The sequence below is a fragment of the Balaenoptera borealis genome, assembly GCF_965194805.1.
Source record: "Balaenoptera borealis genome assembly, chromosome: 4".
In the NCBI taxonomy this organism is placed as follows: Eukaryota; Metazoa; Chordata; class Mammalia; order Artiodactyla; family Balaenopteridae; genus Balaenoptera; species Balaenoptera borealis.
In genome coordinates, this window is record NC_138861.1 from 10,433,590 (window position 1) to 10,461,571 (window position 27,982).

The following is a 27,982-nucleotide window of genomic DNA, read 5'->3' on the forward strand; positions in this document are numbered from 1 at the left end:
TCTGAACATTTGCATTCACACTTTTGTGTGGACATATATTTTTATTTCTCTTGGGTAGATACGCAAGAGTGGCATTGCTAGGTCACATGGTAAGTCTATTTAACTTTTTTAAAGAAACTGCTAAGCTGTTTTCTAATATGACTGTGTTATTTTACATTCTCACCAGCAATGTGTGAGTGGCCAGTTTCTGCACATCTTTGGCAACATTTGTTATTGTCTTTTTTATATACCCATCTTAGTGGGTGAGAAATGGTATCTTATCATTTTTTTTAATATAAATTTATTTATTTGTTTTTATTTTTGGCCGTGTTGGGTCTTCATTGCTGTGCGCGGGCTTTCTCTAGTTGCGGCGAGAGGGTGCTACTCTTCATTGCGGTGCGCGGGCTTCTCATTGCAGTGGTTTCTCTTGTTGTGGAGCACGGGATCTAGGCGCACAGGCTTCAGTAGTTATGGCTCACAGGCTCAGTAGTTGTGGCACGCGGGCTCTAGAGTGCAGGCTCAGTAGTTGTGGCACACAGGCTTAGTTGCTTTTGGCACATGGGATCTTCCTGGACCAGGGATCGAACCCGTGTCCCCTGCATTGGCAGGTGGATTCTTAACCACTGCGCCACCAGGGAAGCCCTCTTATCGTGGTTTTGATATGCATTTCCCTAATGAGTAATGATGTTGAGTATCTTTTCATATTCTTATTGGCTTATTGGTACTGTTTATTGGTATAGTTTCTTTGGATAAATGTGTATGCAAATCTTTTGTCCATTTTTGTACTTGCTTATTCCATTTTCTTGTCTCCTCCTGAAGGAAAGCACTATCTCAAATTTTAGGACCATTATTCCTTTGTGTAAAAAATTGTTTTAATAATGTATGGCTTTAAAAATTAATTTTATCACATGTTCCTAAACAAAACATTGTTTTGTTTTGCTTTTTCTTGATCTGTACAAAAAGGGATTTATATTGTATGCAGTCTCCATCAATAGAATCTTGAATATTCTCAAAAATCCAATTTTCATGTTGGATAAAATAAATTGTTTTCCAACAGTGGTGCTAGAATACTTAATGCAGAAAGTTATCTTTAAATTTAAAAAAAAGTGTATAAATGAGAACATGCAGCTGCTGATTCTTGTCTTTTGGAAAATTTAATGGAGTTACTATAAATAGGGTATAAGGGTGACAAAAAGGCCCCAGAATTTATGAACATCAACTATTGCACTAATCTTAGAACGCAGAGCTATTTGCCTCTAAGTAGTCCTATCCTCCTGGGAATTTTTCAGTTTGTGAGACTAATTTTTATAACTTTCCTGTCTCTTTTTTTTTCTCTGAATCTGGTAATTACATCTTTTATTACTCTCACTGCTTTCAACAGGTTGTTTTCTATCTGACACAGATGTAGAAAACAGATAATCTAGAATTGTGATTAGGATTAGAGTGACTGATTTAGGTTCTGATTAAGAGCCTGAGGGATTCCCTTGGAGATGAGTTAATAGGCTTTAGAGTATGGATTATGGGAAATTTATTTTGGTTGCAGAGGCCTTTTTTTGTTTCCTTCCTTTTTCTTAGCTTTTTTCTGAGCGGAGATTTAAGAGCATGGTTTTAAAGACAGATTTGGTTTTGCATCTTTGCTTTGCCATTTTATTGGCTATGAACACAATACTCCATATTCTTTATTCTCCAAATGGGGAGGAATGCATTTATCACATATATAATATGATATCACAAAATAAGATGATATCTCTAAAGCATCTATCTCGAAGCATTCAGATGTGTGGATATTGTCTTTTTCATAATCTGGCGTATCAATATCAAGCTCTCCAACTGTTCTTTGGTGACATCCGAGAGTAGTAAAAATAAGAACAGTACACACAAGAAAGATTGTACTTCTTATATAAGATATGTAAGGCTTGTTAGGACAAGAGAGGAAAGAATCGAGAACCAGTATTAGATGGGAGGGAGGTGGTAGTGGTGAAGATGGTGACAGGGAGGAAGTATTCCAGGAAAGCCTACAAGGAAAACTCCCACATTCCTGGTGAGACAAGTTGATGCCAGAAGGGGTGTACCATCAAGAGAGTCCTGAAAGGGGGCTTAAGCATTACGTAGCTCAGAGTTCTTAAATTTTATCACCACTAAGATTTTCTTTTATTACTTTTTCCTCCATTGACTTAATCTGTTCACCAAAAGATCTGATGTCCCAGTGAATTAACTATTGTGTGGGAGAACAGAGTCTGGAGAAGAGAATGATTCTTCCCCTTTTTCCTCTCTGGGATAATGAAGAGGGGATGGGGTGGGGCTTCAGAGACTGTAAGACAGTGGCTGACAGCACATGGACTCTTCCCTAGCTCTCAACTTGGCTAGGGTCCATGGCTCTATCTGGGCTTTATATAGAGAAGCTATTCTCCCTCATTCTGCGCTGAATCTGGCTTAGCCTAAGTGTAGCAGAAACTATAGGATACATGAGCTTGTCAGTAACTCAAGGGTCCCACAGCACTGGAAAGTCAAGGAGACAACCTCATGGGCTTGGGAGACTTCCACAGACAGTGTCTGCAACCAAGGTGATGGTGTTTACAATCTCGGATTGCAGAGGACAGTTACCATCTAGCTGACAGGAGGGCAAAAATAGGATTTCACTGATCTGTGGGCATCTCTGTAACTTCCCTGGTATTCTCAGAACTAACTATGGGAGAAATGATTAAGGAGGTACCTGATAGTTATACAGATGAGGGTGATGAATCAGATAAATTTTGGCTTAAATGATAACGTAAAGTCATTTAAATCCACAGAGAGGTCCCAAGATTTTTGAATTATGTAGATAATGATTTACAAATTAAAGCAAAAATAACCAAATGTATTAATCTAGGACCAAAGTAATAATTATTATAATTATATATTTTTACTAATAATTATATAAGTCTTTAGAAATGTGATGTTTTAGCTAACATATGTGTTGTCCTTCATGCATAGGCCCCTTGTAGTTCACAGATCCTTTTGATTACATTCTAGAATCTCCAGGGGTCTAAGGACCTTAAATTGGGAACAATGATATAGTTCATCTTTTTCCATCCATATAGGGATAAATGAGGCCTGGAGTGATAAAGTTAGTATTAGAACTCAGCTCTCTTTTTCTGACTCAGTGTTTTTCTATTCTTATCCTCTGTTCCTCCTAGTCATTTTAAAGATCACTAGCCCATAGTCATGTGTTACATACAAGAAGGGAACTCAGCAAACATACAGAGCAATTAGAGAATTGTAAAGTGGTCACATATGCTGGTAGTCGATTTCACTCTAGACATAAAGTACTTTTGAGACAGGCTGGGACCTGGGTCCCGGGACCCTTTGCTGCAGTGCTGCAATGCTCGCACCTAGACACACCTCTCCTCCAGCAACAAAACACAAAGAAACTCTATGGGACTAAAAATAACTGCGTGCATGCAGCAGTTGGGGCAAATTCTGGACCCAGAAGATACAAAGAGACCAAAAAAAAAACCAACTGCCACTTTTGAAGAGCCTGGAGCAAAAACAGGGTACTGCGCATGCCCCCTGCACACAACACCACCAGAGGGGTTTGCAAAACACCTAAGCCTCCCCTAGGGACACACCCATACCCTCACCCCATATAAGGAGCAAGCTGGCCCCTCCTCAGGGAGTGGGCAAGCAAGGGAACCTATGTTGGTTCTCGTTCCTCTGTGCTGCAGCAGGGGCCCCAATAAAGTCTTGCCTGAATTTCTTGCCTGGCCTCTAGTCAATTTCTGTTGATTGCGGAAGGCCAAGAACCCTGGTCGGTTAACACTTCGGTGTTTTGGGTGGAACCGGGAAGGGAAAGATGTCTCAGGCTTGTGGCAGAATGTCACCTTGGTTAATAATTGGGGAAAGCAAAAATACAAGGCCTACTTACTTAGCACTACTTAAGAAGCCACAGCACAGAGCTCCGGAGGAGAAGGAACCAGCATGGCGGCGAGCTGGAGCGGGGACAGTAGAGGCTGTAGCAACTAGCCGGGAGAGAGTATTTGTGAGCTTAGTTGGCAGGAGGGAGGGAGAGTAAAGGGGAACTGGCACCTGGGTCCTGCGGAGGAGTCTCACAGAGGCTGGTCATCTAGGCCTTTCCAGCAGAGGGCACTCACAGCTTGGCTTTTCTCCGGCAATCCATGCTTTCACACCTTGGGTTTCCCCGCCAGGTCTGAGCTAACTCTGGGGTCCCAAGCATGGGGTAGGACAGCTCCCTCTCTTCTGCAGGGGAAGTCTTCCCCAATCCGTAGAAAGGAAAAGGGTCTCAAATTTATTGAGACCTCACATTTATTTATTGAGACCTCAAATTTATTGAGGTCTCAAATTCCAGAGAGGACCTTGGAAATCTAGCTACATTTTCTCCTTCAGGGCACAGAACTGAGGGCCCATCCACATAGATTTTCTTTTTGCTTCCCTGCTCTCAAGTTTGATCAGTTCTCTCTTTAGCATATGTCTGTTCAGAATATGATTTAGACAAAGGCTTGACTGAAGGGGCTTCCCTGGCGGCGCAGTGGTTGAGAATCTGCCTGCCAATGCAGGGGACACGGGTTCGAGCCCTGGTCCGGGAAGATCCCACATGCCATGGAGAAACTGAGCCTGTGCTCTGGAGCCCACAAGCCACAACTACTGAGCCCACATGCCACAACTACTGAGGCCCACGCGCCTAGAGCCCGTGCTCCGCAACAAGAGAAGCCACCGCAGTGAGAAGCCTGCGCACCGCAACGAAGAGTAGCCCTGCTCACAGTAACTAGAGAAAGCCTGCGCACAGCAGCGAAGACCCAACGCAGCCAAAAAATAAATTAAAAGAAAAAAAAGGCTTGACTGAAGTTATTGTTGCTTAACTGAAAGTTTCTTGCAAAAGAGAAAAAAATATAGATGATTGAAGGTGGAAAATCTAAAGTATTTAACAGATTTCAGAAATGTATGAGGAAAAAAAACCCCACCTATTTAAGGGACTTCAAACATCTTGAAGACAGGTACTTATATTCAAATAATTATTTTACTAGTGATTCTGGATAATGAAGGGTAGCAGAATATACCACCTCAAAATATGCCCTTTAGTATATTGATTATTTTGAACTGTAGGCACTTGAAAAACAGCAAATGCAGAGAAAGGCTTTCTCTGAACTCTCCTTATCTGCCTAAAGACAGATCCTCCAAAAGAAACTCAACTGTCATAAATCCCCTCCCCGGGAGTCTCATTACAGGAGAGGGGACTGTTTGACGCCAGACAAACCATCATACCTCCAATCTATTCTTCTGCGGGACGATTCATCGTTCCTAATAATCATTTACTCTCCCCTCAAAGGCCTACATTGCCTCTCCCCTTTCCCTATTAAGATGATATTTAAGCCTGAATTCTAAGCCACTTCAGAGAGTTGCGCAATTTTTTCCTGGGTTTCTTCCGTGTGCACGTGAGGTATACATGTTAATAACCTTCTGCTTGTTTTTTCTTGTTAATCTATATTTTTACTAAAGGGGTCTAAGCTAAGAACTCAGAAAAGTAGAGGAAAAATTATTTTTCCTCCTCTACAATAATTTATTCAAGTCCATAGTCTACAACTCTCTGTTAATTAACTCTGTATTTAAAAATAGGAAAATGGAATGCTATGCTGTTCTTACTAACAACCAAGTCTTAGATCATATGTGTTATAAATGTTTTAAATGAATCGTTGTTTCTTTCTCTTCTTTCATTTGAATTTGGGATTCAAAGTATATTTTAGCCAAATCATCCAAACTATTTTTCTGTTCCTACAGGGAAGTTAATTCAAGAGACTCACCTTCCAATAAACTGCCAAGTAGTTTATAATAAAGTTTTACCTACTGCATTCTTTTTTGTAAATTGAAGTATAGTTGATCTACAATGTGTTACCTATTGCATTCTTAACTGTGTACTGTTTTGCTATATTTTCACGATAGATACAAAGTTACTAGTTACTGATGTTACAACTGAGTCAAGTAACTCTTTGGTTCCAAATTGTAATATATTTTAATTCAAAGGTTCGGCATCCAATTCGTGTGTGTGTGTGTGTGTGTGTGTGTGTGTGTGTGTGTGTGTTGGCAGTCATTGTGGGGCACATTTCCCCACATCACCAAACAATTCTGGGACTCCAGCTGGTGACCTACAATTCAACTCAGTTCTGACACTCCCTACCTGGAGACAGTGTCAGATCTCACACGTTAGGGGCTTAAGGGCTCAGTCCTACAAGACTGCCCCACCTCACCCCTCCTTCGGGCACCAAGTCCAGGTTGCCACCTGTGTTTCTCACCAACTGACTACAGGTCAGAGGTTCCAATTACCCCCTCCTTGGGTTTGATTAATTTGCTAGAGCAGCTCACAGAACTCAGAGGAACATTTTACCTAACTAGATCACTGGTTTACATAAAAGGATATAATTTGGGAATAGCCAAATGGAACAGATGCATAGGGCAGGGTATGGGGAAAGGGCACAAAGCTTCCATGCCCTCTCCAAATGCACCAATCTCCTTGAAACTCCATGTGTTTACCAACCTGGAAGCTCTCTGACTCCCATCCTTTGGGGCTTTTACGGAGGCTTCATTACAAAGGCATGATTGATTAAGTCATTGGCTATTGGCGATTGATCCAACTTCCAGCCCCTCTTCCTTCCCCTGAGAAAACCTCTAATTACACAATTAGTTCCCCTGGCAACCAGCCCCCATTCTTAGGTTTTGGTCCAAAACTCACTCAGTAACATGACAAAAGACACATTTATAGCTCTCATCACTTAGGAAACGCCAACAGTATTAGCTCTATGCTAGAAACAGGATAAAGACCAAACATATACTTCTTGTTACAGATCACAATAACCCAGTCAGAAACTTGAGTCCACAATCTCCCTCCTGACAATTCGGGACGTGAACCTTGGTTTACAGATTCCTACTGATGGATTTATTTGGCAGAAACACATTTATATACACCCAACTGGATATGAATATATAATTTTCATTTTTTTAGAGGAAATATTTTGCCCATTCTTGTAAGAGAATGAATAAAATTATTTTCCCTATCCTTGAGCAGGAGAGAAAGGCCATTATATTTCTAAGGCCTGGGCCCTCCTTACCTTGGAGGGAGGGTGTGACAGATTGAAGATTACATGCTCTAATGATGGTCGCATCACTATGCTTATTCAATCTCGCATGCTTTTCTTACCAGATGATTGACACTCCTCTCAATGGGGTTTATGTTCTCTCCCTAGAATCTGGGCCTTGACTAATGGATATCTCAGAAGTGATGCTATCTGATTGCCAATGCTAAATCATAAAAAGGATGCAGTTTCTGCCTCTCACTCTTATCCTGAAGGAATCTAGGGTTGTGTTTTCAGATGGAGGGGGCACTGAGGGTGAAGTGGTGTTGACAGCTACAAACTCCAACATTTTTGAGGGGCCGTCTTATACTACAGGCAGCATGTGGGCTCAGAGAACTTAGATTTTAATCCTATTCATGTAATGGGAGCAGAAACTCTGAAATCTGTAGACTGAATAGTCAAGAGTGAAAAGAGGAAGTTTGCTTCTCCCTGACCTTTTTAAACTAAACTGAGAGAGTTTTCATTTCGAAGACTCTCCAATATCCCAAGAGTGGAAGTAGAGACAGAAAGAAAATCCAGACCACAGTAACCCTACCTTTCCCCGTGACTAAGACGTGCTTTACAGGCGAGATAAGCATCATGAGATAGAACTAGGCAACCTCTGACCCTTTAGCTCCAGGTTGGAAAATAACTTGTCTTTCAACGTGAAAGGACATGTATGAGAGTTTTTGATCAATGGAATAATTTCTGATTTACTCCTGTTGCTTCTTCTCATCTCATTTTGAGGGTCACCAACACCAGGCAAGATACGGACAGTGAGAAGCCTTGTGGTCTGAAGCGACTGCTGAAAGGCACCAGTGTTTTCTATCACAGGAGCACAGCCATTAAGCTGCTTCCACCTCAAACCCTCACGTACTGAATTCCTGATGGTTGTGTGAGGACGCCCTCTCCCCCCACACTGGAACTCCTGGGGGGCAGTCTAAGCACCTCAGGATGAATTATATCAGAGAACCCCAAGCTGAGCACAAGGAACAGTCGACATTCCTGTTTCACACCCATTTGGACCCACATGACTTCTCCAGCCAAGAAGATCATGTGACTTATTGTTTTGTATTAACAAACATTGAACACTGGTAGACCTTTTTTTTTTTTTTATCCTGCACTGACATCTGGTATTCTTTGTCACGCTCATGTCTCAGAGATCACAAACACAATAGGTCAAAGGGAAAGGAAACAACAGCCTGACATGTTTCATAGGAAAAAAAAGTATTTTCTTAGACACTATTTTAGGTCAGGTGTACTTCCCTCAACTATTGGTTCCAAACATGATTTAGGGGTTTTGGATAAAGGAGGTTCATTTCTACATATCGTATCTCACCATATATCATCTCCTCATATTGTATATACATATTTTATATACTATATATTTTACTATTTTACTTTTCAGTGTTCATTCACTCAATTATTTTTCATGGTACTACCCACTTAAAACTTTCACATCTCATCAATGAATGTGTGAAAATGTAAATTCAAGTTTACCAATATTGTGATAGTCTAGTGACAAATAATTTGTGACGTAATACAAGATACTATAAATACGCAGGAGCGCAAATCTACACGGTGACATTCTAGGCACTGTGTTTTCCTGTTTCCATCCTCTAACTTCTAGCTGGAACTCTAGAAACAGGGTCAGAGCTTCATCTTGCGGGCTCCTATAGTAACTGATAATAGCTCCACTGTGGCCGTTTTGATACTGTTGTGTTTTGTGGTTTATATATCTGGGAACCTATTAAAGGTTAGAGTGTGGGTCATTTTCAACACCTGCATGTCACATATGTGCTTGGTTCAGGTGCCTAATTTATGTCTACTGAAAGAATGGCTCTTCTGATGTCATTTGAAAAAAATCTATTATGATTTTTTAGGTTAAGATTCTGGTTGACATTTGACTTAGTGGAGAAAAAGTCCCCCAATTATGGGCAGAGTTGGTTATTATGACCTGGAAAGTTCTCATAAGGAGATATGATCTGTTCCTGCTTTTTTAAAATTGAGAATTTACCTGCCAAGTCATCTGTGTCTGTGCTTATCTCTTTAGTATTTCTAATGTTTTTCTCAGAGAGGAAGTATTAATACACTGTGTCTGCCTTCCTTTCTTTCTTTAGCCACATCAAAAATGCCGATAGTTTCTGTTCTGTTGCAATATACAGCCTTGGAAGATAAATCAAAAACCTTTTTAAAATGAAATGATTATATCACTTATGAATTCGTAATTACTTTAAATGTCTCAGTCCACATTTGGCCAATGCTATTAGGATTAGTATCTTTAATTGAGCATTTCACCTTCAAGGAAAAAAGAAGTTGTACCAGGCCTTGGTTCTGTCATAAAGGAGAATGTAATTTAAAATGTATACCTTCCAATAATTTTATTAATTATTTTAAAATGTGCTCAAGGCTTGTTCATATATTCCATGAGTTACGTTTCTAAAGCTCATAAAAATTTAACTTAATTATTAGAAACACTTGTGAGGGTAGAAAGCAGTCTCATTTGCTAGGAGACAAGAAATAACTTTTAGTCAATTTGTGTAACTGTAATTCAGATTGCACATAGAATAATGCCTTCATACATCCAGATCTTTTTTTTTCCCCTTTTCCCAGAAAAGGGCAAGTAATTTTGTACAGTTTCAGTAAGTATTCTATTTTTTTTGCAGTCTTGGCATAAAATTACTCATGGTGATTGTGAATATGAGATTTGCATAGAGTATGGATGGATATTTTGGTAACTTAACCTGTTTTTTTCTTCCTTCCATTTTCCACACTACTTGGAGGAAATATATTTAAGTGATGCTCATTTTCTTCTAGAAATAATTGTCCCCCCCCCCTTTTTTTTTTTTTTTAATACTCCACCCCTGGTTTGAGAAGATTTGTTACCTTTATGAGGGATGCATCACATAACACTTCAGAAGCCTGAGTTAATAAAACTTTGTAAGGGCTAACAGAAGAATGAGTTAGGTCATAATGAGAAAACCACTAGGTTTTATTAACATTTATTTATCTAACATCCTGATAATCCCCATTTTTTTTGTCATCAGCGTTTTGTGTACAGTAAGGCAGCCTTAGTGAACTAGTTACGTAAGTAGATAACACTGAGCTTGAGTGGGTTTGAATCTTGGTGCCAACGCCAACTAGCTATATGCACTTAATCTCCCTGCATTTCATTTCATCTGTAAATTGCATTTCAGCTTTCATATGTAAAATGAGCAAGATAATACTACTACTTACATCACAGAGCTATTGTGAAGAGTAATAAGAAATGTATATAAGAAACTTAGAATAATGACCAGTATGCAGTAAACACTCAATATACCTGAGCCATTATTATTAACAGCAACAGTCTGGAAAAAAAAACACTAAAGTATAATCATGTATATATAAATTCAGTTGTGAGCAAGGGACAAATAATACTAATTGTCCCATTTTGTGAATGGGGAAGATGAGGCATGTAATTTCATTAAACCTTTATCCTAAGAGCCCTGGGAAGCACGGGTACCTGAAGACATCTTGTAACAACCTAGTGCCTATTTCATACCAGGAAGCTTCTTTACTAAAATGACACTTTATCATACAGTACAGAAAATCTTACCTGTATATGAGCTACATTATTTACACCAACAAATGGTTTCCCAATTTTATGGAGTATTCTCCCTAAAGGGAGGTGAGAATAATAAACTAATAATACTGGAAGGTGAAGGAGCACAGATGGACGTAGCCAGCCAAAAGAGAAAGACATTTATCTTAAGTCCCATGTTCTATCGTTTAAAAATGGGCACTCTGTCCTTTGATTCCTCTAACAGTCAAATTCTGGTAGGAAACAGTTGGCATTTTCAAATTGGGTAATTGAGGAGAATTCCATAAAGAGATTTACACGGATGTAGGTGGGTTTTAGGGCAATCACAAAATAGTCGTGCAGTACCAGGGGTCTCGAGACAGGGTTGGGTCCAGGACATCACTCTTAGGCCTGAGAAGCCAAGGGCAGGAGGAGAATCCAGGAGCCCGCCTAATGGAGAGCCCTGCCTGGCGGGGGTTTCGGCTTGGTTGAGTGTGACACAGCCAACACAAGGCCTACAGCTGGGGCCAATCCGGGAAATAACTGTCCCGGCCTTACTCCCTCTTCTCCCTGCCACCCATCTCCAGCCAGCAAGTGGACAGGCTGAAAGCAGAGGGTAGAAGCACGGCAAGGGGACTTGTGGTACCCGTCCCTCCAAGTCAGCCTCCAAGCGCACAGAGCGGGATGAGTAAGGGTGAAGAGTGGATGGGGAAGGGCAGAGAGGAGATACTCGGCGTAACTACAAACATCTATGTTCGCTTCAGTGTTAAAGTGACTCACATACTTACCCGTTAATGCTACCGTCAGGTGTTTCAGGAACATCGATACTTCAGCATGGAAGGCTTCCTGTTTCCTGGTTTGGATAGCAAAGAAAGAAACAAGCCCTTGACTGAGCAACTGATCTTTGGCAAGTTCGAATCCCTAATTGAGAGCTGTTATTAGTGTTTCATTGCTATGTAACAAGTTACCAGAGTCTCAACAGCTTAAAACAGTACATATTTGTTATCTTAACAATTTCTGTAGGTCAGAAGTGTAGGTCAGAAGTACAGGTCCAGCGTGTCTGGATTCTCCTCCAAGTCTCGTCTGAGTGAAATCAAGGTGTCGCAGTTCTCACCTGAGTTTGGGGGTCCCCTTCCAAGCTCACTGGCTGTTGGCAGAATCCATTTCCTTGCCGTCATAAGGCTGAGTCGCTGTTTTCTTCCAGGCATCCGACGGCGGCTCCTCTCAGCCCCTCGAGGGTATCCCAGTTCCTTGCCACGTGGCCTCCTCCTCGCCAGCCAAATGGGATGCTTGCTTTCTCCCAGGCCAGATGGAATGCGTCTCTCTGACTTCTGCGACCAGCGGAGTGGGGGGCGGCGTGGGGGGAAGGTATCTTTTAAAGGGCTCACGTGATTAGGTCTGGCCCACGCAGTTAATCTATTTTAAGGTCAGTTGACTTGGCACCTGAATTACATCTACAAAATCACCCCACAGCAGTGCTTGATTGAATAACTGGGGGAAGGTGCGTGCGTATCAGAGGCCAGGAATCTCCAAGGCCGTCTGAGAATTCTGCCTACCTCAGTGGGTCTGAATAAATGGAAGAGGAATCACCTGGGACTCTGTCTCCTCAACCTGCGGAAGGTCTGATGTGGTCGCCGACCTTTAAAACCTGGGGTAGCTTTGGGGGCCTCTGGACTAGCGCAGCTGCAAATGCAGATGCCCTCAGGGTCCAAGCAGGGAGCAGGGCTCTGTCACGTGAACTTCCGGTATTTTCTGTGCACACAAAGCTTTACGTCAGGTGGCAAGGTCATCACTGGTGACATCGTCTATTTCAGTTTGGGGAGCCCTCCTTGATTCAGCCATTTACAATTGAAAGTTCTCTCCTTATCAGCCAGACCCACAGACCCACATGAAGAAGGGGGCTGTGATTGGGATTCTTGTTTCTTTCCACCCCTTAAACATTCTGTTTCTGCCAGACAATCTGGATGAAGACCAGGGAGAGACAGGAAAGGATGGGATCTGGAAAGTTCATACTTTCCCGAGTGTTGCACACTCTCTCGCAAGGGTTACATCGAACCCGCCCTCACGTGCGTTCTGGGGCTTCTTTAGAGAACCCACCTCCGCCTCCCCTGCGTGCAAACACGTGCTGCTCCCGGGCGCATGCGCACACACCCTGGCTCCTCCCTCCCCCGGGCGCATGCGCACACACCCTGGCTCCTCCCTCCCCCCGGGCGCATGCGCACACACCCTGGCTCCTCCCTCCCCCCGGGCGCATGCGCACACACCCTGGCTCCCTCCCTCCCCCCGGGCGCATGCGCACACACCCTGGCTCCTCCCTCCCCCCTTCTTCCCACGCACACCTCACCAGGGATCTCCAACTTGCATATTTTTTTAGGCAGGTGAAGTACTCTCTTCCAACTCTTGGATGGAAAGCTCCTAACTCAGCCCCTGTGGATGTGAATCTGTTGTCTCCTCCAGCAGCATGCAGCTGTGGCGGACAGAGATTTGTTGGTGGAGTCGAGCATATTTTCATACGTTTCTGATGCTCGCTTGTGCAGTTTGACAAATCTCTCTGTTGTATTCATCTTTTTGTAACTGATTTGTAGGTGTTCTTCCTATTTTTCTAGATTCCAATATTTTGTCAGTTATATCACTTCTCTTTTAATTTGCATATGGAATCTTTTATCATCTCTAAGTTTTAAATATTCGAGTAAAGTTACCAGTTGTTCCCCTTTTTTTCCTCCTTTTTTTGAATTGGTAATATTTTAATTAGCATTTAACTTTATATTTTAAAAATCATACTTGATGTGACAAAGTTAAAATCTTTTACTAATTCTTAAGGATCTGATAACGCTAAACGTTTGAATAGTGTTATCCTTATGTTTTAAACAAAAAAGGGAAATATGCTTAAAGTGACAATTTAGGTATGTCATAGTCATGTTTAAAACCATTCTTTGTACTTTTCTAGATTTATAAAAAGCTTACTAAATAGAAGGAAATAGCAAAATGCCAGCCTTTTTATAATAGAACGGTAACGTTCAAGCAAAGAACACAAAGCTCAAAGGAGTAGGGGAAGGAACTAAAATTTGTTTTACCTGTGTCATTTAATCCTCACAGTTTTGCAAAGTATTGTTCGCCTCAATTCACAGGTGAACGCACTGAGCCTCAAAACGATTAAGGGCCTGGGCCAAGGAATTTAGCTTTAAAGCTGAAATTTGAACCCAGGATTCTTTAGTTCTAAGCCTGGGTAATTACCACTATATCTTTTTGAGACTCCATCTCAAGTCAACACTGAAAAAAAATTGCCTGAAAAAAAATGTGCATTTATATACAATACCTCCCAGGGTTGAGATATATGTGGAAGTGCCCAACAGAATATTTAGCCCTTGGCCATTACTCTTTGTATTGACTTTTAGGCAAAAAGACCACAGATAATAAGCAAATACTTTCCAACCTTTTAAGAAGTCTTATCTTGCTTCTAAACACCTAGAATATCTTTGACAATGACATTCTGCTTAGTTGTTTTTTTTTTTTCTTTTTGAATGACAGGCCAAGGTTCCTGTGCAGTTTGATTGAGAGGTGTCAAGTGGGAATAAAAAAAAAAAGGCGTAGGAAAATATCCTCTCTTGGAAGCTAATACTCCTACCAGAAATCTCTTTGAGCACTTGCAGCTTCCATCCTGATAATATGAATTTCTACTATGTTAGTCCTGTATGATATATTTAGAAAAACCGGCTGTAGGACATTAAGATAATTCGAAGGGTCTAAAGAATTTAGAACTCTGTAACTTAGCTCACTGATAGTCTAGAATGGTGTTGAGGAAAATCAAACAATGTTGGTATTCATGAGTTCATTAAGAATATATGCTAGACTGAAAGCCATCCTATATGGTTTACAAAAGGCATACGCTTCACAAGAAATGAGGTATTTTGAGTTCACAGTCAGTCCAGTGAAACTGGATTATGCTAAGGCTGTTCTTGTGTTTACTACTTAACATTAAAGATGTGGATGAGTGAGAACAGTTGGCTGGAAATGGCACCCAATGACAGGAATGCCTGCTGGTGGGATATAAACAGCTAGAGGCATAAAACAAACCATCTCAGCCCCACCGAGGACCCTTGCATTATCTGACATCTCCACGAATAGCATTTATGTCTTTGGAAATGCATGAAGTTTAATTTGCCAAAATGAATGTCTAAGTATGCAAGAGTTAGGTAATGGCAGCTTCAGGACATTGTTTTAGGCTGAAATGGTGTGTATTTATCCATATAGAGTTGTTGGAGGGAGAGCATGGCCCTTGGAAGTTTTGAAACAGTCACTGTTTAAAGTTCATGGAAAATTCACTACATCATTTTTTGAGATTTGGGGTTAATAAATTTTATATCTATCCAGCTGTCCAGTTCTTCAGTGAATTGAACACAGATTCAAGGAGGCAAAAGGGGATCTAAATATAGTATTAGTTTTATTAATGATTAAACTGGATTGGAGGCCATGGCTAGGTTTTCTGTTTCCTTCTAGGAACCTAAACCGCAGGATCCGGATTTATTTACCCAGGAGTGGGCAGAAAAGCTGAAATCACACAGCAACACACCTGGGTGGCCATGGGCAGAGGCATGAGACAATATAAGCCTGAATATAGGTTTCCATGCTTCCACAGGAGTAGATGTACCCTGTACCCGCCCCCCCCCCCCCAGTATTTCCATGAATGTCAACCTCTCATCACCTCTCACAGAGCAAAAGTTCATACGTGTACACACACACACACACACACACCACCGTGCCATTGAGAGCAGGGAAAACCACTGCCTCTGATGACCTTGCAGGCACTGTTGATTCCATAGGAATTCTATTTTAATCAAAGGAATAAACCCTTTCATTGTAAATACTTTCAGCTCCACTGCAGATACCTAGCAGAAGTGTGTCACAATGAAAATCAACTGATTCTAAACATGTAGGGCTAAGAGAACAATTTTGACAGCAGTGGCAGAAGCACTAACAATAACAACAAAAAACAAAGACTAACTTTTTATCTATATTACATTTATTACGGGAAGTAAAATGCAAAAAAATCATATTTGACATTTTTTCGAGGGTTAAACTAAGTCATCACTTGAATTTCATTCATTCATCTATTCAAAAATCAAATCCAAAATGAGGGTGGATGTGCAGGTAATTTCAAAATCTTGATCTATCATAACATTCCAACTTTTCTAGCAAATGAAATTTTCTTGGTAGGTCGATTTCCGGAGGATGGGGACTTTCTTAAATAAACAATTTAATGACCTTTGTATATCGACATCATGAAAAGACATAGCTTTAGATTCTAATATTGATACATTCATAAATGGAATTTCATTTTAAATATTACCGTTTCTTCAGTGATTTAACATCACACTACAGTTTTGGTCTTTCTCTTTTGAGTATTTACACACATAAATGATTCTTATATTGACAGCTATAATTTTTCTGGTTGGCACTTAAATTAATACATATCTTCCAAAATAATTACATAAATTTATCTTTTAAGCAACAGTAGATATTGACATCAAGATTTCATGTATGCTGCTCTTATAAAGAAGGATGTTTTTAGTAGTTAAAAAACACAGCTAGCTAGAGTTGTAATTGTATTGTTCTTATGGTTGTTAACCTTTTTTTTTAAATCTAAGATATAAAGATGGCACATTCAGTCTTTAAAATATGAATATGTATTAAATGGTATTATTAACTTTCTACTGAGAAGTGGTTATATTTGTACTTTGCCACACGGAATTTTCTATTAATGGGCAATTCTGGTATTTCTATTCATAACTTCAACCTAATATCCAGCCAACATAATTTTTAGTGGCAAGGAATCGGGGTCAAATCATATTAGGTTTTAGGAACCAGATCAGACTTTTTGATGTCTAATAGAGTACTTCCTTTTCAAAGAAATGAGAGAAACTAAAACAACATCGATTCACTGATTGGAATTATGATAAATTGACAAAGGTCATCCAGTGTTGGCATTTGCTGGCTAAGGACTCTAATCTTGTTATCCAGTCCATACGGTATCACCTGTTGTCAATAATAGTAATTTATTTGAGTCCATCTTAAGGAAATCCTAATTGCTAGTCTCCTGTTATTCTACCAGCATCATCTATAATTTTAAAAAATAAAATTTTTACTCTATGACTTCTCCTTGGCGTTGCTAAACGTTGTTTTGCTGATCTCAAGAGAATAATGCCTGCAATCATGTTTCACTTCGAGTGATTATACACTCTTTTGAAATCTAGGGATACATCTCTAAAATGTAGGGCTTTTATCAGCCTGTGCAAATAAACATACTAATAAATGCACAAATGAAGTCTATGAGACATAATTGGTTTTCCCTGGTGTTTGTCATTTCCACAAATAAAATTAGCTGCTTAAAGAACAGCATTAAATCTTTGAAGCTGCTCAAGTACCTGTCTGTGCCTCAGTAAGATACCAACTAGATTTTCGTGACTCAGTGGGTCTGGGCTTTCCTAAGCGCCAAATCTGCTACCAGGGAGTAACACCATTTAATGGGGAGCATCTGATCTGATATTAATATATGTAAAACAGAACAGTCATGAAAAGATGCCGTTTTCAATTAGTTGTTTTAATTCGTGATTGATTTAAATGTACCAGTATGAATAAAATGCATTTATGTGTGCATATATAGGCGGGTAAGCTATTTACAGTTATGTTACGTATACATTTTTATGTGTAGAAAATGAAAATACACATTGATTAGCCCTTTTGAGGCTTTTGAACAACTGTTTCTTCTTCCTGCTTTCCTGCACTGCTTTGAAGATTTAGATAATTCATACAAGGTATGTACACAATCACACCCATAGTATGTACATCCTAATCACACACTTAACACAGAGAAGATGTGTGAGGAATGTAAATCAACCCAGTGGTCAAAGAACTGACCTTACCTGTGACTAATGGTGGGGAATTAGCCCTGGCATATTTAGTAACATGCCCATGAACTGATGACTACATTCAACCTTTGTGATAATTATGTTATCTACTCTCAGAGAGGATTAAAAGAAAAAAAACAACAGCCATTTCTGACCTTCAAAAATGAAAGGACAAATTCTGTTACTTCACACACACACCCACACACACACACTTTTGTTGGTTTTATTCACTTTCAGCCATGTGCCTACCTAATGACAGAGCTTGGCCTTAAAATGGGATACAGTATGTTATTTTTTTCTACACATAAAAATAGAAAACCAACGACTTACAGACTGTACACACTTACAGAATGTACTGACGTACCACAACCAGCTACAGTGTAATAATGCACCACATAGTGTTCACACGTTAGTACAGCAGAGATAAATACATTTAGAAATGTAGTAGTAATTGTTAGTATATTTCCTTCTTGAGTTTTCAGGCCCTGTTGACCTTTCTCGACCTCAGGCAAAGGTATTTCCAGATGCCCTTAAAAACAAGAATTAGTCTCTCCTCCCCTGTAGGGACTGTAATACTGCAATCTCCTGATTTACCAACATCATCTTAAGACATGACAGAAAGCATTATGGAAAATAATTTACTCAAAGATGTGGTTAAAATAAATGCCAAGAAGTCTAAACTGAAATCATTAAGAGATACTGATAAACATGGGTAAGCCCACTCTGCTCATTCCATAGTTTGCTCTGTTACATAACACAAAAGCAATATGAACCAGAAAAAAAAAATGTTTAACTGCTCAGAAGTTTTGCTGAAGAATAATTTAATTTTCAAAGGAACAAAGAGTAATGCTAGCAGCAATGTTAAAAATCAAGCTATCATTTTCACCCTGAAATAAGCCGATGAGCTACCCACATCTTAAGAGATTGAGAAAGAAGTTGGCATTTCTCCCACATTTAATTCTCCTTAACACACTTAAGTCACTAGGGTATCTCTCGTCATAATTATCACCATGCCGGTTGACCATCAGTATCTTTTTCTGAAGTGTGAAATATGTGATCTTTATTCCAGCCAATCGATTTTGAGCTTGAACCCAAAAGGATACTTGATGAAGAATTAGTATTTAGAAACACCCATCTGGAACATCATTTTCTGTAAGGCATTATTTCAGGCCCCTTTTGATATGAGTACTCTCATTTTAGTTATTTTGCATTTGAGAACCCCCCCCCTTTTTTTTTTTTTTCCATAGCTAAGGCTGGTAATCCTCTAGGCAGAGTTAACTGAATTGCTTTCCTACAGGCTAGTGTCCAGGAAGAGTAATCACCAGACATTTAACCCTCCATTTCAACCAAGTTTCGGGTTGGAGCTGTCTTGAGTTTTAAGCTAGCAAGATTCTTGGTGATTCCTTCGGTCTTGGCTAGTGTTAAAACAGAGCTGTTAACCATAAAACCTAATGCTCACGAGTGCTGTACCTCTTTATGGAGCTCCTAAACGAGCTTTTCTGGCAAGAAAGCAGAAATTATGCCTTTGCTTATTTTACCCTGTGGGTTTCGGTCAGTCTTCATGGAGCAAACCATAATTATATAATGGTGCGCCCATGATAGATGCACTTGCTGGTATAACTGCCTCTTTTTGGCACATTATTGCTTGGCTTTAATTTCATTATCAACAGTCTTTATTCTCATGATGAGTAACTGAGATATCTGGGTCTTAAAAAAAACACACACCAAACTTGGGAATAACATCTTGTTGCACCATTCTGGCCTCCACAGTCATTTCACCAAGGCCTGCTGTTATTTCAATTGTCCTTTGTAATTATCACCTTGATTTACCTAATAGCCAACAGTAATTTTTCAGGGTTTTTTTTGTTGTTGTTGTTGTTTTTAATCTATACATATATACAGATGTATTGGATTTGCTTTGAGAGAGGTTATTTGGTTGTGGCTAGTGAGTAGTTTAGCTGGTGAATGTTCACAGTTAAGAGCAGCTGTAATGAACTCTGGCAGATGTCACTGATTGTGAGACAGAACTGTTCCACCTCCATCCATCTTCATTTATGTCCTTGGCTATTGCAAATCAAGTTTATTTCTGTAGCCAAGGAGAATTCGTTTTTTCCAAGAGTAGGATAAAGTTCAAGGAAATCTGTTTGTCTTTACAAGACTATTTTTTTTCCCTTTTGCAAAAATGTCTAAAATTTTGTAGACATCGTTAAGCCCATGTGTCTGCACAGATGACATTTATAATTACTCAGCCGGTTGCAGAATTTCATTAAGAAGGATATAGTTACAAAGATGGACAGGAGATTCGGCATTATCACCTGTTATTTGCCAGGTGGCAGCAGGTGACCCACCTGTGGAGAGATTCAACCCAAAGGGGCCACACATGGAATCAAAGAACATTGCTAACAGAAAACAAAATGCTCAGATATGAATATAAAATAGCAAACACTGCGGCAGACGTGGGCAAGACTTCTGATTCACGGTGTAGACAAAACAGGGGTAGAGACAAGACGGTCAGCTCATTTATCCAAGATACTGCCGAGTTCATAGTATTACTATCACAAAGGGAAGTTCACAGGCTTCATTTCTCAAATACCACTTAGGACAAAGCTGGAGAGAGTAAACAGCGCCATCTCCATGGCAGCATTGTAGATGATTAGTAAGTCAGACAGATAGAGGCCTACACAAGGCTACAAGTGCCCAATTTTCAGTAAAAACACATATACATATATGCAAACCTTACCCTAATGTATTGTTTTTCTTTATACTGATTCTTCAAAAGTAGACGAGGGATGTGGTAAATTATGTGGTACTAGAAATGGACAAATTTTTTAACACTTGCACAATATGTAGGAGGAAGAGAAGACAATTTCTCACATGTTGGCAGCAAAACAGTAACGAAGTGGATACAACAGAGCCAAGCAATTTACATTAACAGCATACTCATATATGTCCTCTGTAAACAAATTTTAAAGTCACATCGTATTCTAGTCTTCATGTGGTATATATACAGGTATTCCCCAAATGATAGGAACTCCTAGAGATGAGAGGAAGAACATTAGAATAAGCTAGGAACTATAAAACCTTAATACTCTGAAATGCAACCCAAAGCTGTTTTCCTCTTCTGCTGTCTACTTTAAGATAAGCTCTTATTAAGAATTTGGTTCCAAAATTCAACCTCTAGGTATATGTTACACATGCATATTTGGTCCAATTTACTTCAATTATGATATTTAACCTATAACATGGAGAACAATGGTATCCAAAATAATAAATATTAGACAACTCTAAAGATTAAACGTCATCAAAAATCAAATTGTAGTCAATATAGCTGACTTGGCAAGGTAGGAAAATACAGTAATATTTTTTATAAATATTTTTATAAATTTTGGATGCAAATAAAAAGGTTTCTGGTTAACCTTGACCTAACAAAATGTTTAACTTATACCACTGATCCAAAACACAAAGCTTAATTAGGATTTTACTGTACATAAAGTAGTTGGTCTGCGGCATCAAGGGTAATAATCCAGAAAGACATAATTAGAAAAGCACGGAAGATACATAGATATGACAGTTGAAGCGATCCCATTTTTCGTATAGTCAGAAAGATAGAAAAATCAATATTTAAATTAAAAATCCTAATATTCGCTGGGTAAGCATCTTCACATTTTAAACATTTAGATGTTTGAACTTATCTCTCTTTTGCTACTGGTTTAAAAAATATCTTAAACTTATTTACTTAATAAAATATCTCCTCCATTTATTTCAACAACTAAAATGCATTAAAAAGGACCAAAACATAACTAAAAGAAATTAAGGAGAAAAACAGCTTTCAACCCGATGTGTATCATGCAGGTAAGGAAAAGAAGAACAAGTTCAAAAAGTCTGCCATGAAAATTATTTTGAAACTTCATTTGTTGAATGAACCTAAGGAACCACAAATGATGTCCTGAATGTGTATGCTGTGTCACAGATCGAAGTGAAAGAACATTTTCAAATCAAGGTTTTGTCCTGAGGGTCCTTGGGGGATCATAATGCAGAAACACTGCGGTCTTAAACAGGCTCCTGTTCACTGAACGAGCTACTTCTGTGACTTGTTTTTCAAAGCTGTTCCTTCTATAAGATTCAGCAAGCGAGAAGAAAGCTTTCATAACATTTTGTGACAGTCTTTAGAGTGTGGTAAAGATCGAAAGTAAAAAATGAAAGATTAAGAAGTAAAGGTTAGTTTCAGTCCCAAAGAAAGTCAGCTAAAGTGACTCCATCACACATTACGCTTTAATTTGAGGGCCATATCTACAACACCAAATTCAGTTTTAATTTATTATATTTTATTAATTTATTTTTTTATTTATTTATTTTTTTTTTATTAATTTATTTTTAATGTGTGACAAATGCCTACAACTCTCTTCGGTCTCTGTTTCCTTTTACTATTTATAAATCATGTGGTTACTCCAAACTCATGAAAACAAAATATTATTACCAGATGCTGAATTCTTCCTTTCCTCCTCCTATTTTAATGCAGGGAACAGCCTGTTCCAGCCAGTTCAGAGCAGAGGGTGACCTGGGGCCCGCCCGTCTGGAATGGGTACTGCTGACAGCTGCCACTGTGTACAGAAGGTGTTCTCCTTGTGTACACAGCACGTGTGAGGGAGACAGTCAGTGAGCGAGAGAGGAGGGAGGTTACATACTGGCAAAGGCATCTTCTACAGAAGTGACATGAACACTACGACACATGGGTATTTAAGGTCAAAAGAGAGTTTTAGGCTCAATTCACTAATAAGAATTTGACGGCTAATTTGATGGTAATTTCTACTTTAGATAGCTTTCTTACTAGAGGCCAATTGGTAAGAAACTGAAACATGTGCTCTATTAAAAAATTCATTGTAAGTTTCAAGTCTAACAACTCTAATCGCCATTCTCCGGCTCTGAGAATGCTGTGACTGGTCTACTGATACAGGCTTCATCGACAGTCCAGTGGCTTTGAAAGGAATCAATGGCTATTTACTAATTTAGGTTATGTCCAGTGTAGCTTGTGGTGTTAAAGTTTACGTATGAGATCCCCGCACCCCCATAGATTCAGAATCTTCAAAAGAGAATTTAAAAAAAAAAAAAAAAGCCAAAACAGAAACTGTGCATTTACCGCACAAATGGCATTTATGAATCTCTGGAGAGAGAATTCACGGCCAGACAATCTTTTTTGGCTCATCAAGGGCAGAGCGTTTAGAGAAGGCAGCCAATGTCCCTCCAACCTCTAACAGAGATTTTCTAAAAGCAAGGTGGAAACCAGCAACCTCCCTGCAGGTCCAGGAGGGGAAGCCTTTCAAGGACCCTCGCTCACTCCCCTCTTCCTCACTACCCTGACTCAAGCCACTGTTGGTCACCCCAGCCCAGTGCCCTGCAGAGCACTCAAGGACCCCAGGGACACGCTCCCCTATGGAGACAGCTGAGGGCTCAGCTCAAACAGGTGCCTGTGTTCTCAAGGACCAAGCCCACCCAAAGCTCAAACCATGTTTTTGTACAGGCGGCTTCTTTTATTGGGTTTGAAGGATGAGATATGATGGTATTTCTCTTAAAATCAAGAGGCTTGCAGAGGTTACCTTTTTACCACAGATTAGACTTAATTAGACGATATTAGTCTAAATACAAAAACAGTAAGTGAGTTCATTTCTATTTGACTACATTTTCTATGAGAAGCTACTGAACCAAATCAAAACAAAAACAAAAAATGAATCCTGTTTATAGGAGTCTCAGTTAAACCTCTTGTTTTTGTTACTCAGGAGGCTTTCTTTTTTTCAACACAGAAAAAAGTGTTTGGTAATTGGCTATTTATAATTCCTTACCAGAACCATAACTTTCTCAGTAGAATGTCATCGGAGAACACCTGAACAACATAAAATTTAGTATTATCAATAATTTGAGGACTCTCTTCAAGAATTCAGTCACATGTACTTCCTCTAGGGTAAGGAAATATGAATTTAATCTAGTTACAATCACAGAGATGACCCTTTCCTTCAGTGCAGGAAAATGTGTATACATAAATTCATGTTTTATGTGGGCGGTATTCATAGTCAAATGCTGTGCTAATTTTTTTCCTAATATGACTTTCTTACGTTTATTAACGGGTATAACAAGGTTCATAAAAAGGGTTATCTGCAGATGTTTACAAATATTACTTCATATTTGGCATTTTATGCATTTAAATGCTTTTATTTATTATCTTCTGGCCGAGGAATGAGTCAAATTTGTTTCCATTTTTTACATGATACTTCTCATCACCTACTTGAATTTTGTGTGGTATCAGCATTCTTATTGCAATGGACTAGAAAGTATAACCGTGTTTTTGCTAAGAGTGTTTTTGCTATTTTTAATATAAAGCAGGGATTTTAATGCAAATGCCACAGTGTGATAAATTGAGTGAGTAATACAAAATGACACGTGTAATGATCATGTTATTCTATAAGCAACATCATATTAAAAAACCCACTGAATGTTATTTCCTCTTAATTAAGGTCGTAAACCGTCAGTGAAGCTTGCTTCTTTTCTTTCTTTCAAACTGAAATGATGTATTATTTATGGACCCCCAATCAAAGGACGCCACGATCCTTAATAGCAGTTTCCTCAAGTTAATGCTTTCTCTTCCTGGTCTCTCAGAAAACACTAAGTAAGCTTTGACATAGACAGAGGGATATCTATGAAGACCGTAAAAGTATACAAGGGCTCCCGTACATGTTCCTTTTCAATCTAACACAGAAGAAGGAGCGGGACGAACGCAGCAGTTGGGCCTTCGAAAGTTCTGCAACATGGTCTGCAGAACACTGGGCTGCCTGCCTTTGAGCTTTTTATTTGAAGAAGTATCCGAGGAGATGGATCTCCGGCTCTGGCTGTTTTGACCTTTGATTAATTTCTCGTGTTCCCTGATTTGTCGCTGTAAATGGTTCTGGATGGCGACGCCCAGGGACTCTGGGTCCAGGGAAGCGCCGTACACCTCCCAGGTCATGCCCTGCTCGTCCCACACCACGTCCCGGACACGCCTGGACTGTTTCAACTGCAGCCTGGAGTCAGCACCCAGGTGCTTCTTCTTCTCTCCCGGGGTGAGTCCCACCTGGGCGGCGGCTGCCGTCACGTTTAACTTCTGCTCCTTGAGGAACTCGCTGACCCGGCTGGCCCGGCGGGGACTGGCTTTGACGGAGCGAGAAGGGGTTCTCTTGCCAGAACCGGGACTGGAGTCCCCCATCGAGTCAGACGGCAGGCTTAGGCTGGTGGCTGTCTTGGGCTGTCTGTTTTCTTCCACGCTGCCCTCCTGGCTCCTTCTAACTGGGGAGGGTGTAGGACTCGCCGCTGGGGCGGTGCCTCTACTTTCTGGAGATTTAGGATTGAGCAGTACGCTTTTGGCCTCTGCCCTTGCCCTCGGGTCCGGGATATCGATGCCAGGAGATCCTTGTTCTCTTACTATCTGAGGAGATGCAAGCTTCTTCTCTCTTGCGTCCCCTTGATTCGTGAGATCCAAGTTCCCGGACTGGTCAGCTCTGCTGGCAGGGCCACAAGAGTTGGAGAGTTTCCAGTCTGGGTCTGGTGTGTGGCCATTGGTGGTTTCCGCTGCAAACTCAGATGGCTTCGTTTCAAATTTCCCTAATCCGTGACTTGTTTCAGCTTGACATCCTGCACTGACAGAAACCTGGTCACCGAGGCTGGCTTTCAGGGAGGTAGAATTCGTACCCCAAAGCTGCCTAGAGGCGGGCTCTTGCCCCACCTGGGTCATTCCTGCTGACCTCCCATCTTCTTCACGTGTAGCCTGAGCATTGCTGGATGCCACATTGGTTGATGCGCTTTTAAGGACCTCAGCCGGTAGGCTCCCTGATGTACCTTCCCCGCGGAAAGCTGCAGAAACAGCTGCGGCTGGCTGGATGTGCACCTCTGGCGTGGTGCCAAGGCACCGACCCGCCTCCCGGGGGGCTGGGGTGCTTGCACACAGCTCCAATGTGCGGCTTAGGCGGCCACTGCCGCGGCAGACGACACGCAGCTGCTCTTGTTGGAGCGGCTCTGGAGCGGGGCTTTCCTTTAAGAACGCAGTGAGAATGCCGGGGCTGGTGGACACGGATCTGCTCTCGACACTCGCCACCGCCTGCACCTCAGCGTCTTGCTGAGCCCTGGGCGGAGCTTGCTTGATCTCATTTTCAGCTTGGTTGGTCATCGTGCTCGCTTCTCTGAACCTTGACCCCTGAGGCTGGGCTGGCGGCAGCATCTTCTCCGGATCCGGAGGAAACGTGGACCCTCCGCTAGGGAGGCGGGATGCTTGAGGTGCCACCGAAGTCACGGCCTGGGGGTCTGAGGTCGTGGGAGAGGGTGGTTTGTTCTCCGAACATCTAACTTCTCCGGCTGGAGGGTCACAGGACCTCGTCTGGGAACCGCAAACGGCTTGCCGCCTTTCCCCTTCAGGTCCACCTACGGGAGCGGGGGCAGGACTGAACGCCTTGGCTGCTGTATCTGCAGGTCGCACGCTTCCCTGGATTGTTTCCTGAGAAGGAAAACAAGGGGGCACCTGATCTTTGCCGCCGACCCCTGCCACCGGGCAACTTGACTTCTCGGCTTGTTCTCCATCCGCAGTTCTCTGTGACTCCACCAGGGTGTCTTCAGGTCCTGATGGGAGGCTGGAGTTGGGCTGGTCCCCTGGGACGGCCGGGTGGGCGTGCTGATTGGCTGGCGCGGTAAATGTTACCTGTATCAGATCCTTTCCTGCTGCAGAACGTGGGGCCGGTGCTGCGGGCTCCCCGCTCCCTGGCAGCTGGGTATTGCCGGGAGAGTTGAGCGTGGGAGATGCTTTCCCCACCTCACTGACAATGCCAGCAGACGACATGGCTGGCTGTGTGGTCTCATGCTCAGGGGCCTGCATCAGGGCCTCAGCAGCTGTCCTGGGACTGAGGTCTGGCTCTGCAGGAGTGCCGGAAAGGCCATTGGTGTTCCTCCTACCCAGGAGGGCTGGTTGAGGCCGAGGTGAAGCAGCCTGAACCTCTCCTAGGTCGTCTTCTTTTCCAGAAGCTGCAATCAGGGAAGTTTTAGCCGATCTCAGAGGGTCAGGTACAGTCCCCATGGAATTTCTCTTCGGGAAAATCTCAGAGCTCTCCCCTCAGCAGCGCTCCCACTGGGAAGCAGTCGTAGCTCAGAGTGAAGATGCAATCAGAGATGGTTCCTCTGAAGGACCAATCTGTGAATCAAGGAAACAGTACCATTAATACAGTACAGTATTTGCGGATTGAAACTACACCAAATTGTCACTTGTATGAGATCTCATAGGCCCATGAAAACTTGTCTTCCCATATCTGTTGATATAAAAATAGATGTTGGGAAGAAAGATTCTGGAAAAATTATTTTAATTATACAGATATTATTTTGATATATTAGTTTCTGCTTGCATCCCATTGCTGTCTAGCAAATAGGTTTTTAACGTATTTACCTACGCACTTGATAATTACCTCATTTGAGTAATCCGATTTACCAGATATCAGAAAATCCTATAAAGCTACTGTAATCAAATGAATAAGTATTGAAATAGGCCTAAACAGATATGTGGAATAGAATATCTAGAAATAGATCCAGATATAAATGAGGATTTAATATATGACAAAAAAGGCATTTCAATTTGGTGACAAAAGGATGGGTTATTTCATATAAGGGGCTGGCAAACTATTCAACCAGAAGAAAAGAAAACTAGATCTTTATCTTACACCAATTCCAAAAATAAATCTTAGATGGACTTAGAGAGATGAAAGGTTAAAATAGAAAATAATTAATTAAATAAATAATCCTGTTAAGAAAATGTAGGATCATAAATATAATCTAGGGGCAGGGTAGGTAGGCTTCTTTTGGCAAGGCAGAAAATACAAAAACTATGAGAGAAAACATCAGCATAGGTGACTTAAAAAATGACAAAACTTTTGCATGGCAAAAGATGATGAACAGATACGATAGGTTTAAAAATGTCTGCAACCCTAGAGGACAGGCAAAAATATCTGTAATATAGCAGAAGCTCTTAAAAATGTACAAGGAGACAAAATAATCCGCTGGAAAAATGGATAAAGAATATGAAGGAACAGTTTGCAAGATAGGAAATCCAATAACCAACAATCTTATGAAAAGATGATCAAATTCATTTGTACTCAAAGAAATGCAAATAAAGTAACAATGAGATTTTACTCTACACCAATTGCACTTGCAAAAACTTAAAAAAAAATGTTATAACACCATGGCCTGGGGAGATTGAGTGAAGGGAAGTATTTTCATTAATTGTATGTGCAAATGTGTATTGTTGCAGCTTTCTTAGGGAAGCAGTTTAGCTTTTAAAACTAAAAATACACAAGTCCTTGACCCAGTGATCCTATCCATAGAAATAAAATACCAGCATATGTAGCTATACATACAAGTATGTTTATTGAAGTACTATT

At 40.7% G+C, this 27,982-nt stretch overlaps 1 protein-coding gene across 5 annotated transcripts in view; it reads right to left on the minus strand.

The window, feature by feature from the left end:
- Positions 1-12,955: 12,955 nt before the first annotated feature.
- The window catches only part of GPRIN3 (GPRIN family member 3), an 80,379-nt gene continuing 65,352 nt past the window's right edge, over positions 12,956-27,982 (minus strand). For all 5 annotated transcript variants that reach the window (XM_082391669.1, XM_082391668.1, XM_082391667.1 and 2 more), the window contains exon 2: positions 12,956-26,745. In XM_082391669.1, coding sequence (XP_082247795.1) covers positions 24,280-26,631 — 2,352 coding nt within the window. In that variant the 5' untranslated portion in view covers positions 26,632-26,745 and the 3' untranslated portion in view covers positions 12,956-24,279. The remainder of the gene's footprint in view (positions 26,746-27,982) is intronic.